This window comes from Harpia harpyja, chromosome Z, assembly GCF_026419915.1.
Source record: "Harpia harpyja isolate bHarHar1 chromosome Z, bHarHar1 primary haplotype, whole genome shotgun sequence".
In the NCBI taxonomy this organism is placed as follows: domain Eukaryota; kingdom Metazoa; phylum Chordata; class Aves; order Accipitriformes; family Accipitridae; genus Harpia; species Harpia harpyja.
In genome coordinates, this window is record NC_068969.1 from 67,340,991 (window position 1) to 67,359,601 (window position 18,611).

The 18,611-nt window shown below is 44.8% G+C and overlaps 1 protein-coding gene across 1 annotated transcript in view; it reads right to left on the reverse strand.

Annotated features, from left to right (window-relative positions):
- Window positions 1-477: 477 nt before the first annotated feature.
- Window positions 478-18,611, reverse strand: part of LOC128136664 (uncharacterized) — a 104,381-nt gene continuing 86,247 nt past the window's right edge. Inside the window, exon 2 of the mRNA XM_052776584.1 lies at window positions 478-1,561. Within this exon, the coding sequence (XP_052632544.1) occupies window positions 478-1,470 (993 nt within the window). The 5' untranslated portion in view covers window positions 1,471-1,561. The remainder of the gene's footprint in view (window positions 1,562-18,611) is intronic.

The window sequence follows — 18,611 nt, forward strand, 5'->3', positions numbered from 1 at the left end:
AAAAAACCAATGGGAAATATAAGAAATTTTAAAAGTTTTACAAGTCATATATTATCACCAATGAAATAGAATAGAATAGAATAGAATAGAATAGTTCCAGTTGGAAGGGACCTACAATGATCAGCTAGTCCAACTGCCTGATCACTCCATGCCTGACCCCAGGACAAGTTGCAGAGATGCTGCAGGCCTGGAGTTAGGCAGCACTTACCTTCAGGGGGAACAATGAAGTAGTACCTGGCACGCATGGAAGGACCCATCAGTGTTAATGTCCCACCCCTCCCGGCAAAAAAACAAAACAGGGTGAGGACAGCAACACCACCTGCACTGTTAGTAACACTGAGACTTTTTCTGTAGTTTTCATGCACTTATTTTATCTGGATGATTGGATGTGGGGGGCTGGGAGCCCTTGAGGGCTGGTGCATGCCCCAGCTGATGGCCCAGTCCTGGTTTGGCCATCCCCCGAGGGACCCTCCAGGGTCAGCGACGCGGTGCTGGCCTCTTGTTGGCTGGGGAGGCCTCGGAGCTGTCGGTCCTCCTCTTTGGGGCTTGCCGTGGCCTCCCAGGGGAGCGTTCCCTGCCCCGGCTGGAAGTGGATGGCTCGGGCACAGTCTTCCCTGGCTCCTCCTGGGGCACTTCTTGCTCCGCAGGGATGGCAATGGGAGCAGAGGGGTGGCTGCTGGGAATCCCACCAATGGCAGCAGATGAGGTGCCAGGGAGCTCGTCTGCGCTGGATCTTGCAGGGCTGCTGGAGGAGGCTGGGCCGGGGACAAGAGACCCTCCTTCGGTGGCAGTGGGGCCAGGGGCACCCGTGGGGCGGTCCTCCTGACCTCCAGCAGCAGGGACATCCTGCCAGCCCAGCAGACGTTGGGTCTCTCTGCTGCACCGTTGTGCAGCAACATGTCTGTGGTGTTGCATGAGTGTCTCCTTGCACTTTTGGTGGGAGACCCCCAGCATCTGGCCCAGCAGCTCTGCATCCATCCTTTGGCTGGTCAGGATGGCGGTGATTGTGTCCTCCTCCATGGCTGCCTCCAACACTCTGCTGCCAAAGATCTCCTCCATCTGCCAATGGACACAGGGCTGCAGGATCTGGAGGAGCGCTGGGTTGTCCCGTAAGTTGTTCAACCAGTTTGGGGGCTGGAAGATGCCCACAGGACGCCTGGGCACCCCTTCTGCAGCCCAGCGTTGGGGTGCTCCAGGGAGATGGAGGTCGTGGGCAGCTGCACGTCTGGGAGCTCCTCCCGCCTGACGGACAACGCCTGAGGGTGGTGTGATGATATGCTCCACGTAGTCATCATCCGCCCGCACCGAGTGCAAGATGGAGAGGATCCTCCTCTTGCAGAGGGGGCACTCGGGCTTGCTCTCAGCCCACCGCAGGATGCACGGGTAGCAGAACCGGTGGAGGCATGGCATAACAAAGCTGGCCTCCTCCCAGCTGCCCAGGCAGATGGGACAGTGGTCCTCCAGCTCCATGGCTACGCTCTCCACGTGCTGTGGTGGGCTGGGGGGTACCAGGGATGTGGAACCACTCCCTCTCACCGGCGCTGCAGCAGCTGGTGTCACGCTAGAAGAGGAAGAGAGGGCAGGGTCACTGGCTGGCACGGGGAGGGGTGGAAGAAGTGCCCAGGTCCCTCAAGAAGGAAACCCTCCCAGCTCCCCAGGGTGAGGCGTCCCCGACCAGCTCACCTCTGCTGCTGCGACTGTGCCTCCTGGGTGCCCCGGCTGCCTGGAGCTGGCAGGGCCGGGGAAAATCCTTCGACGGCTCTGGGGTTGGGCACTGAGAGCTGCAAGGAGCAACTCCCCGAGCACGACACCAGCGCCAAGGCCTCGCTCAGTGCTCCAGACCTCGCGATCTGCTCAGCTGGAGTGCGGGCACGAGCAGACTGGGGGGAGCCTCAGCGCCCGAATATAAGCAGTGAGGGTCGCCTGGTCACAATCCATCGCTCGGGGACGTCAATGTCCATCACTTGGGGACATCACGACAGGCCATCCTTGCCCACGGCACTCGCCCCAGCAGCGCTGCAGCCCCAGCGCACGCGTCTGGGGTTACCGCAGCACCACTGCCCGCTCCGTGCCCCCCTCTCTCGTCTTGTGCTCGGCATCGGTGTTCCACAGCAGTCACGGAGGCCTCGGCCGTGTCTTCCCAGGGCCCCGTCAGGTCCCTCTGTCCAGGGCAGACGTCTCCAGGCACATACAGCAAGAGGGTTCATTTGGTAACAACACATCGTGCCTCCCTTGGAGGCTGCAGGACACAGTCCCACAGGCTTTGCCCACAGCCCAGCACTGCTGGCCAGCCCTCTGGGCTCCTCTGCTTCCTCCCCCGGAGCGTCAAAGGCAGCACTTGGCTCACTCTCATGGCTCTTCTCCCATCTTTCTCCCCTAGTCAGAAAGCACAAGGGTGATCCCTTCTGCTCAGCACCCATCAGGCCTCATCCAGGCATGATGTCCTCTTTGGGGTCCCAGAGACAGGCTGACAAACCAGAGGGGCTCAGGGGAGGTAAGGAGCATCTGTGGGGCTGGGGCTGGCTCAGCAGAGAAGGCGTTGGGGCACCTCACAGCACACGCCAGTGCTCATGGGGAAGGTATCAAGGGGATGGGGACAGGCTCCTCCCAGCACTGCCTGGTGGGCGGCTGAAAGACAGCGGCATCTCCTGAAACTAGAGAGGTTCAGGCTGGAGACAAGGAAGAAAAAACAACATCCCTGTGAGGATCCTGAAGCACTGGAATGGGTTGCCCAGACATGTTGTGGGATCCCTGAGCCTGGAGATCTTCAAGACCTGAGTGGCCACAACCCAGAGCACAACTGTCACAAGCCAGTGAAGGGATGCTTGCTGAGGTCCTCCAAGAGAAAGCATTGCCAGTGGGAAATACAGCAAAGTTTTCCAAAAGTGCAACAGCTTCCAGAAGTTTTTGACTTTCTGGTTTCGTTTGGTTCAGCAGCTTTCACAAAGATTTATTTACAATAGGACAGGACAGGACAGGATAGGATAGGATAGGATAGGATAGCTCCAGCTGGAAGGGACCTACAACAATCACCTAGTCCAACTGCCTGATCACTCTACACCTGACCAGAAGTTGTCAGAAGACCTCCATAATATGAGGGGCATTGTCCAAATGCCTCTTTTTAAGGCACTGACAGGCATGGGGAATCAACCACTTCTCTAAGGATGTCTGTTCTAGTGTTTGACCACTGTCTTGGTAAAGAAATGCTTCCCAATACCTAGTCTGAATCTCCCCTGCCACAGTTTTGAATGATTCCCACGTGTCCTGTCACTGGATCCCAGGGAGAAGAGATCAGCAGCTCCCTCTCCACCTCCCCTCCTCAGGAAGTTGTGGAGAGCAAAGATGTCGCCCCTCAGCCGCCTTTTCTCCAAACTAGACAAACCCAGAGTCATCCGCCACTCCTCACAGGACATGCCTTTCAGCCCTTACACCAGCTTTGTTGCCCTCCTCTGGACACATTCAGGTACCTTAACATCCTTCTTAAACTGTGAGGCCCAAAACTGCACACAGTACTCAAGGTGAGGCTGCACCAACACTGAATACAGTAGGATAATCACCCCTTTTGACCGGCTGGCTAAGCTGTGTTTGATGCACCCCAGGATGTGGTTTGCCCTCCTGGCTGCCAGGGCACACTGCTGACTCATGTTGAGCCTGCTGTCAACCAGCACCCCCAGATCCCTTTCTGCAGGGCTGCTCTCCAGCCATTCCTCTGCCAATTTGCACTTGCATCTGGTGTTCCTGTGTCCCAGGTGCAGAACCTGGCACTTGTTTTTGTTAAATTTCACGTCATGCATGGTTGCCCAATGCTCCAATATATCTAGATCCCCCTGCAAGGCCTCTCATCCCTCAAGAGAGTCAACAGCACCTCCCAGTTTGGAATCATCAGCAAACTTGCTAACGGTGCATTCAAGAGAAGAAAAAAATACAAGAGTATAACCAAGGTTGAGAAATAAAACTGAAGAACTCTCCGAGATTAATTTTTTTTTCTTCCTCTTATTTATTTGCTAGAGGATGAAAGAGAGGAACAGCAAGGGAGAAAGCAAGGATGGACCTCAGAGTCATTCTTTGTTTAAATGATCATGGCAGCATCAGAAGCAACTGATGTAGCAGCAGGTGTGCTATCATCAATAATGTGAGCCTTAGTCCTCTAGGCATCTTCCTGATCCAGCACTCTGGATAAAGTACCTGCTGAATTCAGGCCATCAGTCAGCAACCACTAGATCCAGTGGTGCTTAGAAGAGGATCTAGGAAGGGAAGGATAAGGCAAAGCGAAACAGGACATCACTGAGTTTACTCTAGCTTTAAAAGGTCAAGATTTTTCTCGAGGTTCTGAAATCCCCCTTTGTTATTTTTTCATTCTGTCTAGTGAAAAAGCTAGAATATGCAGAAACTTTTTACTAGAAAAAGACTAATTTAATGACAGTGTTACAGCATCTTTCAAATCAAGAAGAACATAAAACTACCATAGGCCAGGAAAAAGTGGAGTCCTAGATTCAGATAGGGAATTGCATTCAGCCTCTCTGGATATTATTTTAAGTTAGGCAAAAAATGACTGTTGCACTGAATTATGACTCAGGTTAAAGGACAAGTTTATGCCTTAAATGACAGCCATCTCTGCATTATATTTTAGATGTCTGTATGTGGATAAACTGTACACCCAGCTGGAACATGGACCTGTCATTGAAAAAAAGTCTCACACTTGTGGCATTAGGAAGATCTGAAAGCATCTTCAATAGCTGAGCTCTTTTTCATCTCCATACTTTCCTCAACTTATACAAAGCATGCTCCAAACACCTAGACAGATTTGAATTTTCTTGATGAACACCATGTGTTCCAAGAAAAAAGATCCCTGAAGGATGATGCTTATTATTGATTTATTTACTTGATTAGGATTTCAGCATATTTCAAACACGTTTCCATAAAGATTAATCCATTTTTTCAAAGACAAAAGCAAAAATCTATCATGAAGAAGTATGTAACTAAAACCACAAACCTGCTCGTCTTTACACTTCTTCTTTATAAACCACAACACTGAGACAATGCACTGTTAGCCCCTTTCAGATGGTTCCTTGGCTAATGAGGAATCTGTGCTTACCTACGGCTCTCTTCAGTTCCCTGAAATCAAAGGCAAAGCCCACAGTGATATCATTGGTGCAAAGGCTACTCCTTACTCTCCATTAACAAGACCTACTAAAAATAAGCTGAAAATTTACATTTGTCTCATTACCCACTATATCTAAATACGTACCCAGAGAGATACGAAAATTTGGTTCCAATTTTGATCCTAGATTCTGCAAAAATTCATTCTCAGCAACCCAGCACCAGAGTTTCTATGAAGGCTATAATTCTCCTCTTCTGCTTACTCTGGGCATGAAAATATTCATGATAGGGAATTGCTAAATACATTTCCTAAATTCAAAACTCCCATTTCCTGAAAGAATTATGTTTGTAAAAGAGGTGAGGAAACAGTAATTCCTGTATTTTTATTCCTTACCTTTAACTAATTTCTTTTTATATATTTTCCGCAGAATTTTCAGCCTAAATTAAGTCCTGGCTTGTACAGGTGAACCGGATGTCATTTGTTTTTCTTGACAAGTGAGCTTGTACCAATTTCTTGCATGTACAAAATGTCAAGAAGGATATTCAACTGCCTGATTTGCTTCAAAAAGTAATAGAATACACCTCATGGAAGTATTCTGTGTGTTTAAAAAAGGTCAACAATTCAGTTTTTGTTTATAGACTTCTGTACTTCAGATTTTAGAAATATGATGAGTTTGGACAACATAATTTCAAAATGCTACTGATCTTTTAAAGCAATTCCTATGTATTTCTCCTTTTAATGTATTTCTCCTTTTAACAGAAAATTATTTAAATTTATACTATGTTGATATCTCATTATTTTTCTGACAAACTTTGGCACATAACTTCTCCTCACAGAGCTGAGTTATTTGCATAGGAAATGGGAGTATTACCTCCTATCTGACCACTTCAGCAGAACTTTTTTTTTTACTTTTTAAGTTTTATATAACTAAAAGAAGGCAAAGTCAGTATGCAGATTGTCTTGATCTCAGCTGTAATCATCGCCCAAGCTTGTCAGGTGGTTTTTGGAAGTAGATCAGGTAGTTAGAGAAATGCCTTACCATCACTTCCCTTGTACTTCTTTCCTTAAACAACAGGTCAATGAATTATTTAGGAAACCTAAGAAGTAGTTACTGTAGACATTCTGCTTTTATGCTGACAGTTGCAGTTAGCAAGCTGGACAATCAGTTGGGCAACCTGTATTAATGCAGCAGGATCTTGTTTACATATATATAAATACCCTGTAGCTTCCTGTAACTGAAGATAGAATAGTTAGATCATAACAACTTAACCCACTGAATAAAATTGTGTTAATATTACGAAACCTTTCAGGTAAGAACTATGTCTTTATAGGAGCTTATATATTAAATAAAACCTAGACGTCCTGTCACACAAAAGACATTTATAACCTTGATGTTTATTATAGATGCCTGTTATGCTTAGTATTTCTCCCTTGGCTATTCCCCTCTCTCCTCTATTCCTCTTCCTTCTCTACTCCTCAAATACAATATTCCTAGTATTTCTCTGGGTACATTCTGTGGCCAACAGTCTAACAGATTAACAACACAAACAGCCAGATCAAATGCATTGCTACCATGGCTACTTATTTCCAGTTCACTTACTCCCTGTTTCTCATCTTGCCTTCACTGCAACACAGAAACCAAGCAGTCTGAAGAACAGACTCTTTAATACATTAGGCTCATCCACTACTTTCCCTTCCTTTTCTATTTCAAATTTCATTCTCTGTCCTTTAGAAATAACTTTGAAGCAAGTACTTAGATGCAGATCAAAGTGAAAACTGTTGCACAACCCTCAGAACTATTTGATCCCCAGCGTTCCTTCTGCATTTTTGCAGATTTTTACAGAGCTTCAATCAATGACATTTTTGCTGAAGCAGGAAGGACTTCATGTTTACAAGTATACCAAGAAGAAATGCGCATGTTACACATGGTAATTGGCACAAACCATAGTTTCAGAAGTCTCATTTCACACTACAAGGTTTGAATTGATCATCACCATTCAGGCATTTGCTATGATTGTCTTCTGCTTTTTCCTGGGAGCTGTGCACATACTTCTCTTCTATTATCATCACAGATTTGTTTCCTGAATTATGAAGTTAGTGCAATCTTCTGGAAGGCTACATTCTCCTTTACATTACCACATATCAATGAAGTGGTTTTCAAAGTTCGGAGATTTCTGCTGCTTTAAAGGAATCAGTAGATTGCACAGTGATATTATACAGAATTTAAAGTAGGAAAAAGTGGGGAAGCAAAGATAAACCATGACAAACCGAGATAATGCAGTACCCTCCATGGAGAATGTGGTACACACAATGCATGTGTTAAGGGAAATGATATGAGATTTGTTTGGAGAACCTCTAGGGTATAAGGAGACTTTAAGTCAAGGAAGAGACTGAGACTATGTCCTGAAGATGTCCTTATCAAACGGTCACTCAGAAATAAAGATCTGGGTGGTACCACAGCAGCTTTGCTTGCTGTATGCTGGTGTAGGATATGCAACGCTTATGCTGCTGTTGATACTGAAGCAACCTTTTACAGTTATTGGCAAACTCTTTGTTCTCATTACATTCACACTACTATCTATGTTTAATCCTTCCCACCACAAGGGAAAAGCCTTCATTTTCATTATACTCAAAATGCATTTTGAAGTCTTTCTCATGTTGCAGGGTTATCTTTAACCACAGCTTCTGCAAGGTGGTCTTCAGTTCAGAGGATGTTAACTGAGATGCCAACAAATTTATTTGCAGAAGCTTCACCTGTTAGCATCCTGGGACTTACAGCATACAAAGTAAACAGGAAAGAACAAAATACTTCTTTTTAAAGATAAGGGATGGTGGAAGTACATGCATACCTGCTTTCCTTTTCACATCCCAGCAGTGCTAGGAATCTAGGCAGGCATCAGCTGATTCCCTCCACCTGCTCCACTCCACAGCTGAGGGTCTGCTGTGCTAAGGTCACTATTTGCAGGGTTTCAGCTGACCAGAAATTTCCACAGTCTCATGCAATGCTGCCCCATTGAACCTCCTTGGCTGTGCCTCTTTTTTAGAGAAATAAGATCCAGAGATGTTCTTTTAATATAAAACTCCTCCATCTCAGGGCCACCCTGAACTAGTCCAGCTCACAAATGAACTTCTTCTGGGGTCCTAATTCTAGGACCTAATTTCATGACACGAAACTCAGCCTAAGCCAGGCCACTCACTTTCCTTTTTCCCTAGGTCGTGAAAGGCTTTCACCTTCACAAGCTGTCATCCTAATCATCTAGCCTCAGAGCTCATTAACTCATTAATGTGTTTAATAGGTTGTATCTAGTGTACTTCCTGCACCATCTGAGATGACAAAATTTTTTTTTAAAAAAAGTCTTTTCCATGATTTTAAAGGATGATTTTTAAAATGTGGAAATGAGATGACACCTCAACTTTTTCCCTCTCAGTGGATACATTTTCAGCAAAACATTCACTTTACCTAGAACAGAATGTTAGAGTTCTTGATTTTAACCCATATTTTGTTGTTGTTGCTGTTAGAAAAACAGGGTTTTTTTCTGACAAGTTTTATTCCAGGCAGTGTTAGGCTGTCTGCTGAAGCACACAACAGATACTGCCCACACAGTAACTCTTCAGCAAGAAAATGAAGGCAATAGCTTGTAATAACTTGCCTGATTGTGAAAGCACATGGTGTGTCTGGATTAAAATCAAATTCCTCTGAAACACTTGACAAATTATAGCTAAATCCCAAGTTGATAGCTCCATTAAATGGAAGGTTAGGCTTTAAGGGTATATAAACATCAAAAGTTAAAAAGAAAAGTAGTACACAGAAAGCTAAAATTTGAGAGAAACATGACACTGTGTTATTTTCTGTTTAAGTCCTTGATCCTATAGACAAATGGAACTATGGTACCCACAAATTTTGCTCTGCATTTGTCACCAACAGTTTCTAAACTAATTGCTAGTTTTAAAACACATAGGTCTAAAACATTATCAGCAGTGTAATCTTTTCCATCCCACTCTGCTCCTGTGATCAGCAATGCTACAGACAAATGATACGGACACTGATGAGCAGCCAGATCTGTTCCTTTGCTGCGGAGACTCTTTGCAGCATCAAAATCAGCTGAAATTGTGACTTGAAATCCACACTTAAAGCCACATTATCTATAGCTGTTCAGAACACTTTTAAAACTGGTACTTGTCATTAACCTGTATCTCTCTTAACTAGGTAAATTGTAAAACCAACCCCTTTTAATGCAACTGGTGCTAAATGCTCTCAGAGATGCTCAAAGTCATGTGAAAACACTCTCTCCTGCAAGGGTTCAGCCTGTGTCTTGGTCAGCAGCATGAAGACACAGTGTTAAAAAGGCATAACTGAGCTTCTTCTGAACTTCAGGATACAATCCAGATTGGTTCAGATCTCACCTGAATTCTGCTTTCCAGGTTTACCTTTTTATCTTAAACTGCTTTCACTTCAATTTCATGCAGCTCTGGCTATAAAATTATTTTTTCCCTATAATTCTGAGCAGCACATTTGTAAAGAGAAAATATGCTAGTAAAGTAAAGTTTGGGGATATTAGGAAAGGCTGGCTGTTATTTCAATTAATTAGTTTCATTGCTAAGGTCATGTATATTCTTCAGTTTTCCCTGGGAGGTGATTTATTTCCTAGTGCAGGATTGAGTTGTAAGCCCAGACTTAAGTGCCCTTTGAAATGCCAAATCAAGACACTGGTTTATGGGGCTTTAGTTTGGTTGCCAGTTTTTTCTGTGCTCTTTTCATAATAACAAAATTCTGGAAAATATTTCATCTGTCACTCCAGAATGACTGGAGTAAACAAAACCCACTGGAAATGTGGATAGTATCAACAAAACCAAGTCACACACAGAAGCATACCTCCTAGGAGCACAAGAGATGCCCTGCTGGAACAGACTGCCACCCATTGTGGAGTAGTCAGGAGAGAGCAGTAGTTTTATAAAACAATAAGAAGCATATCTGATTGACATATACTATCCCACTGTCTGGACTTCAGAAAAAGAGGAATCCTCCTGAAGTTTTTCGTCGGCTCACCATTAGTGAGCATGTTTTGAAACTCAAGAATGGACAGACCTGTTCTTTTACCTCAAATAACGAACAGAGGAATATTCACTATTTTCCATTTCTGACCCTTTTTACACACTCAAGGCTTTACCATAAATGTAGGTATATTTCACCTCTCCTCAAGCTACAGATATTTAAAACCTAAAGTTTCATCTGGTCAGTTTCTGGGTTTACTGGTTACTCTCTATTTCAGTAAATATTCTATTCCACTTCAAAATGCCCTTTTTAGGCATATGCTTTCTTCAGCAGCAGTCTATGGAATTTGGTACCCTGCAGCAGTCATTAACCAGACACAGATTTTTCATTTAATAGATGCTAAAAGTGGAATGACTGAGTCTAGAAGTGAGGCTCACTGGTCAGGTGTTAATGACAGAGCAGCTCCAAGGAGCCCAGCGAGCTTCAATATCACAACATTAGTTTATGTGCCTGATTACAAAGCTAGGGGCTAGTAGCCTTAAGTACTCCGTTCAAAATACAGAAGCTAAAATACATGATTGGTTATTAGTGTTTTCACTTTAATTTCACCAAAAATTCCCAGGTTTGAATAAAAATCAGAAAGTATAAAAGGGTATTTCCAAAAAGTAGTAACTTTTCCTGTCTTTTTGCTAGTCTGCATGGAAAATGATTGTATCTTTTATCTCTCAGTGTTAACGTCTCCCAGACCCTCTTCATGCTTCTAAATTCTGACATAAGCTGAGCTGGTTCCTGAAAAAACGACAGTCAGGAGACCAGGACAAGCATCATGCTGCCCTTGATCTTTTTCTCTGATGAAAACTGTGAAGAGCAAAAAAATATGTGGTAAGAGAGAGATTTTACTCTTCCTGCTTTTGCTACTACTATAGTGACACCTGCTGTCCTGTTCTGCATTTTTAAATTAGAAAAAGCTAAAATGATAAATCAAGCAGCAGCCTCAGAAAATAAGAACCTTCACATAATAATTGTAGTTATTTGTAATAATATTTCCCCGAAGTACACTACTGAAGTCTCACTAACCCAAAAGCAAAAGAAGGTTTGTGTTGTACTTTTCCTGAAAATTAATAAGTATACAGAATAGAGACTGGCAAGGCCTTACCTGAACTGAAGTTTCAGTGCAAGAGAATAAGAAATTAATCACTGAAAAGAAAAACATCAACAGGACTCTAGAAATAAGTTAATGAGAAGAAAAAAAAACCACACCAAAATGGTCACTGAAAGCATTATAATGGTTAACCTGGAACTATGAATGCTGCCTGAATATAAAATCTGATAGGCAGGCATTAATTTATACTTTTTTAATTTCACTTTGAAAGTTTTTTGTTCAATAAATACCCAGCTATACAAATACGTCAGCACTAACCAATAAACAATTGCGATGTTTTTAAAGATCTCATATAATGCACTCGTATTTAACTGAGATATATTTAAAACTAGAATAGATGTTAAAAAAATTCAGAGAAACAAAGCCCAGGGACGTACACAGGGCAACTAGATCCTGACAGTGACAGTAATAATGCATTACCGCACGATAGATGTGTATCCAACACCATTTTAAAAGTACCTTCTAAAGTATCTTTACAGCACATGCAGTAATAGTCAAATTTCATCAGGAAGTGTAGATGCTCTTTGAATGAGATCACAGCTACCTTAAAGATCCATCATTAGAAAGATGTGCTTTTTTTAATAGTGTAGAGCATTTATTCTCCAGAGGAGAATGTCCTTTGCCAGCAGAATGCCATCCATATACAAAGACATATACCCTCCATTTGCATGGGAGTAACAAATGCTGGAAACCAAGGCTGATGAAAGCCTTTTCTTTGTGAGGTCTTGCATCCACTGTGTCTGAACTCTCTCAGCAAATAAATTGCTTGGCTCTTTGAACTCCTTTTAATTAAGCAGAATTCCCTGTGATTTGGCATATACTGAGATAAGCAGAACTCTCATTTATGTATGCTGTAGAATCTCTGGATAGGCAGTAAAACCACAAAATGTTTCTGAAGACAACAGAAAATCTTCAGCTAGAACTCAAATTTTAAGGGAATTACATGATACTGATGTTTTTATCCACAGTAAGTGGGAAAGTAATATTTATTGTCATTTTACAGGCAAATATTTTTAAAAGTGCCTCTAGTTGTATCCAAAGAATGAGTGACATGCTATGGCACAAAACCCCGTATCTAGTTAGAGAACAAGGAGTCTTTTTCTCATGGACATATCCCACCAAGATATTTGCTACTAAGTCCATCATCTGCACTAATATGTTACATGTGGTCTCCACAGAAAGCTGGCAATGCAGAGATCACGGACTTAACAGAACCTATAAATACCGTGTCCTGTGCAGAAATAAACATAAATATATTAGTAGTTTTGTATCAATGGAGAAGACTAGGCTGGGCAAAGGTATAATCTGTTAAAAGAAAATACCTTAAAAACCCAGGGACCCGTGTGAAAATGAGCTGTTAATGTCATTTTGTAGCTCACATCTGCTGACTAATTTTGAAGTGAAGGGGGAGACAAAACTAGCTCCCAAAATATTTCACTTATTGTAGAACCAGCAATCATCTGCATCTGTATCCGAACACCAAAATGGTATGAAGAGGTAAGTGGAAATAGTGACTGTTCACAGCTTAGGGCAATGCTTGTAGGTACTGCTGCAAACTCTGAGTCTGCTGTTAGCTATAAGCTAGAACTTCATGCTAGTTCTGTTTTTTTCTAATTCTTTAAGTAAAAGCTTGACCTCAAAAGGCCTTCAGGACTGTTACATGAAGTTTCTCCTTTAGCAATGTTCAAACCTATCAGGAACTGGGAGATGAGGTGAACCACGCGAAGCTGAAAATGCTCGCTCTCTCTTTGCATCTCTGTAAAGGCCGTAGATTCAACCATTATGTGCAGTGACCTCTCAGCAACTTGTTCTTCTGGGCTTAGGGAGCACCTTTGCTAAATCCACACCCACAAACTAGCAATGTGGGGGGTTGCCTTGCACAACACTGAGTCTGGATGCTCTGATAAGCACAAATTAGTACTGCTTTTGTAAGAAGCAAAGGGAACAAATATCCTGCAGGGATAACACACACCAGAGGAAATATATTCCTAGGTCTTTTCTCGCCCTTTTGCAATAGCACAGGTGTCTCATTTTGCAATCCCTTTGGTAATCACGTAGCAATTTTGTCAACTGCAGCAATCTTGAAGGCATCAAAATAGGGGTAAAAATTGTGTCTAGATACCCCAGCTATGGAACAATCTTTCACAAGAGATGAAGGAAATTAGAAGTCTGATGGTCAAAAACACCTTTCTTTGAGAAAGCATTTACAGTGATGCAAACATGACTTTCTTTTCTCTAATCTCTACCAATCTTCTGATGCCAGCACCCAAACAATGCAAATATAAACCCAGAATTTTACCTGCCAATGACATATCAGAAGCTCTGGGGTCCAGAGCAGACTTTTATAAGCAGAGTGAGTGCAATTACTTTTTAGTAGAGGCCTTACTCTTACAGCCCAGCATATCAACATACTATTCTCATCTATTTCCGTTCTTTTCAGTGTGATATATTTAGCCTTTCTTGTTTAAAATTGTTACATGCAACCATTGTTCCCCCCCAGAAAAAAACACCCACCTGCCAAAACTGGAGGAACAGGGGTACTTAGGCACCTACACCCTACTGGGATCAATGTTAGTTCAGTGCGTATAAACTCTTGTGAGTCTGACCTTCTCAATTCTCCTTTCATCCACAGCTGAAAATGAACTTGGGTACAAAGGGATAAAGAGACAAAAGACAAAATTTCTGATCCAAATGATGGTGGAAGAACTTGATCTCTACAGAAAACCAGACATCTTGGGAACTCAGAGGAGTCTGACAACCAGGGCAGACCTGGTAGGTACTAACTCTTCTCAGCTTGTCTGCCATACAAGAGCATGCCTGATATGGAAATGATATGATAAGTTGTCCCAGATGTGGATGTTCTTATGCTAAGCAACCTACTCACTCTCTTCCTTTCTTGGTATCAGCTCCAGGAGAGCTATATCTTTACAAATGGAAACAACTTAATAAAGAAAAAAGTTCTATCAGCAAGAAGTATCCATTTTTCTGCATATTCTTCATGGTGAAGACAAGAAACTGGAGTAGCATTTTTACAGCCACCTAGTAGGAATTGAATGCCAGACATTTGACTTCCCATCTTCAGAAACCCATTAAGCTAGGACACTTTTTCTGAATCACACAAAAAGCCCTAAATAATTAGCACACTAAACATCTGACTCTTGGGGAATATCACTGAGGTGCATGAATTATATCTAAAGGCAGCAACAAGGTTCTATCAAGCAATAAGTACAATAACAAGGTGAATAGAGGCAGAGTGCACAATCAGGGCTTCAGTGCTGGCCCCTCACACCACAGGTGGAAAACTTAGACTAGTCTAGGACTTCTGCCTTATGCTCTTCACCTTCTCTATGTCACAGTATGACATGTGGGCAGCGCATCTCAACACAGTCCTTGTATCTCTCAGAAATACTTGAATAACGTGCAGAATAGGAAAAGCTGAGTGACAAGAGGGAGAAAAGAGGAATACAAACATTGTGGGAGGCTTCACAGCAGACCAGGGACAGGATGAGCTCAGAAGTCATCTGGAACCTCATGGTCTAGCAGGAACCACTTAGTGCCTGAGCCATAGCAGCATGCTACCTCTAACATCAGCTGTGCCAAGAACCTTGCTTGAGCTGTGGAAAGGTACAGCTCCCCACACCTTCTTTCCTTTAATAAATTAAATGGTTAACAAAACAAGATCGTTGATACATTGAAATGACCTAACAACAGTAAGAACAGAGGCAAAGAGCAAAATCCCACACAGATTTTCTACTGCCAAAGTTGTTGCCATAGGTTACAGCAACTCTTCAAAAGCAATATTAATGCAGCTGAAAGGAAAGACCGTACCAAGCCTACCACCTGTTCTGTATTTCCCCAGGAAATGTACGCTGATGTTTAATAGTTCTGAGCAAAGCTCCACGTGGATGGAAAAGAAAAAACTGAATGGATTTAGAGTACATAACATGACAAAAGAGTTCCTTGATCCACTGAAGTAAGGGGCAGGGGGAGAATCTTTTACAAGTAGCGATAAAAAGCCCATCCAGAGGTGTTAATTCTAAATTAGGCTCTGATATTTAATCAAATTATAAATCTATTTTCAGACTTTGTGAATCCCCTTCCATGAGGTCACCCACAGCTTGTGAAGCTACCCAAGATGCAGGAAGGAGAACCAACCTGCCATTCAGTCAGCGGCGAGGCCAGCAGAGGCAAGGGTAAGTGGGCGGCTAAGCGCTAGACTGAGGCGGACTGGGAGGTTCCCGAGGCCCACGAGCCCCGGAGCAGAGCGGAGGTACTCGACTCGTCCGGGGCAGAGCGGAGGGTCCCGTCCGGAGCCGGCGGCTCTCGCGAGAGAGGCTGACGTTGGGCGTTGTGGGCGTTGCCGGCGTTGCCACGGGCAACCGCGGGAGATTTGAACGGCCCTGAGGACCGCCAGCGACCAGCAGCATGGCGCGTCAGAAAGGGCGTGGCGCGGCAGTTTGCACGGCAGTTCGTGCGGCATTTCGTGCAGGTAGGGCGCAGCCCCCCCCCCCCCCCCTCCCAGCTGGAGAAGGCTGCTCAAGCCGTGGACGTCGGCCCGGAGGGAGACCCAGATATGGTTGCCACTCGGATGAAAGCCATTGTTAGGAAAAATGTGGCAACGCAGACAGAGCTCCCATGTACACGTGCAGCTGTCCGGGTCTCTGGCTGTAGGGAGTGCCTGAGTCTGTCACTGATGCCGGAGGGCAGCGGGGACACTTCTTGTGTGAGGTGTGACCAGGTGGATGATCTGCTCAGCCTGGTGGCAGAACTGAAGGAGGAAGTGGAAAGGTTGAGGAGTACCAGGGAGTGTGAGAGGGAGACAGATTGGTGGGCCCACACCTACCATCCCTGAGACAGAGGCAGCAGATGGAGGCCCCACAAGAAGTGGAGGTTCCCCTGCCCTCTTGCCACCAGGCAGGAGGGGACCTAAGAGATGGAGGAGAATGGATACAGGTCCCTGCTTGGGGAGGCAGGTGAATCCCTTCCCGGTCTCCCTCACCTTCCCAGTTGCCCATACGCAACAGGTATGGGGCTCTGGAACTTGCGGACCAGGTCAATGAACATCAGGGTGTAGATGAAGCCCTATCTAGGGAGATGCCTAGGCTCAGTCGGGCAGCCCCACACATTCTCATATCCTCTGAAAAAAGAAAAAGGAGGGTAATTGTCATAGGCGACTCCCTTCTGAGGGGGATAGAGGGCCCAATATGCAGACCTGACCCATCGCACAGGGAAGTCTGCTGCCTCTCTGGGGCCCGGGTAAAAGACATTACCAGGGTACTCTGTGGTCTGGTTCGGATCTCTGATTATTACCCATTGCTGGTTGTGAAGGTTGCAGTGATGAGATTGCAGAGAGAAATCCAAAGGCAATCAAAAGGGACTTCAGGGCACTGGGACGATTAGTGGAAGGATCGGGAGCACAGGTAGTGTTTTCCTCAATCCCTTCGGTGGCAGGGAAATATACTGAAAGGAACAGGAAAACACACCTGGTTAATACGTGGCTCAGAGGCTGGTGCCACAATTCGGTGGAATTTGGGGGGTTTTGATCATGGGGAGGTTTACACGGCACCGGGCTTGCTAGCGACAGATGGTATCCAGCTATCTCAAAGGGGTAAAAGAATCCTCGCTCGTGAGATGGTGGGGCTTATAGAGAGGGCTTTAAACTAGGTGCACCAGAGATGAGCCTGGGGGCAGCATGCCAATGTTAGGGGTGGATTCGATAGGCCAGCTGAAATGCATCTATGCCAATGTACACAGCATGGGCAATAAACAGGAGGAGCTGGAAGCCATCGTGCAGCAGGATAGATACGACTTAGTCGCCATCACGGAAACATGGTGGGACAACTCCCATGACTGGAGTGCTGCAATGGATGGCTATAAGCTCTTCAGAAGGGATAGGCAAGGTAGAAGAGGTGGTGGGGTGGCTCTCTATGTTAGGGAATGTTTTGACTGTAGAGAGCTACACCATTCTGATGACAAGGTGGAGTGCTTATGGGTAAGGATGAGAGGGAAAGCCAATAAGACAGGTATTGTGCAAGGAGTCTGTTATAGACCACCCAACCAGGTTGAAGAGACAGATGAATCGTTCTACAAGCGGCTGGCAGTAGTCTCAGAATCGTGTGCCCTTGTCCTTGTGGGGGACTTTAACTTTCCAGACATCTGCTGGAAATACGACACAGCAGCGAGTAAACAATCCAGGAGGTTCCTGGAGTGTGTGGAAGATAACTTCCTGACACAGCTGGTGGGTGAGCCAACCAGGGGAGGAGCCTTGCTAGATCTACTGTTTACGAACAGGGAAGGACTGGTAGGAGGTGTGATGGTTGGAGGGCGTCTTGGGCTCAGCAACCATGAAATGATAGAATTCTCAATTCTTGGTGAGGCAAGGAAGGTTGTCAGCAAAACCACCGCCCTGGACTTCCGGAGGGCAAACTTTGGCCTCTTCGAGGCACTGGTTGAGAGAGTCCCTTGGGAGACGGTCCTGAAGGGCAAAGGGATCCAGGAGAGATGGACATTCTTTAAGAAGGAAATCTTAATGGCTCAGGACCAGGCTATTCCCATGTGCCGCAAGTCAAACTGCCAAGGGAAACAACCAGCCTGGCTGAACAGGGAGATTTTGCTAGAAGTCAAGAAAAAAAGGAGTTTATCATCTCTGGAAGAAAGCGCGGGCAACTTGGGAGGAGTACAGGGATCTTGTTAGATCATACAGAGAGAAAATTAGAAAGGCAAAACCTCAGCTAGAACTAAATCTGGCCACTATTGTAAGGGACAACAAAAAATGTTTTTACAAATATGTTAACAGTAAAAAGAATCCCAAGGAGAATATCTATCCTTTAATGGATACAGAATGGAACGTAGCCACCAGAGATGAGGAAAAGGCTGAGGTACTTAATGCCTTCTTTGCCTCAGTCTTTAATAGGGAGACCAATTATCCTCAGGGTACTCTGCCTCCTGAGCTGGAAGATGAGGATGAAGAGCAGAATATACCCCCCTTAATCCAGGAGGAAATAGTTAGTGACCTACTACGCCATCTGGACACTCACAAATCTATGGGACCAGATGGGATCCATCCAAGAGTACTGAGGGAACTGGCGGAGGTCCTTGCCAAGCCACTCTCCATCATCTATCAGCGATCCTGGTCAATGGGGGAGGTCCCAGATGACTGGAGGCTTGCCAACGTGACACCCATTTACAAGAAGGGTCGGAGGGAGGATCCAGGGAACTACGGGCCTGTCAGCCTGACCTCGGTACTGGGGAGGAATATGGAATGGTCTGTCTTGAGAGAACTCATGTGGCAAGTCCAGGAAAAGCAGGGGATTGGGCCCAGTCAGCATGGGTTTACGAAAGGCAGGTCCTGCTTG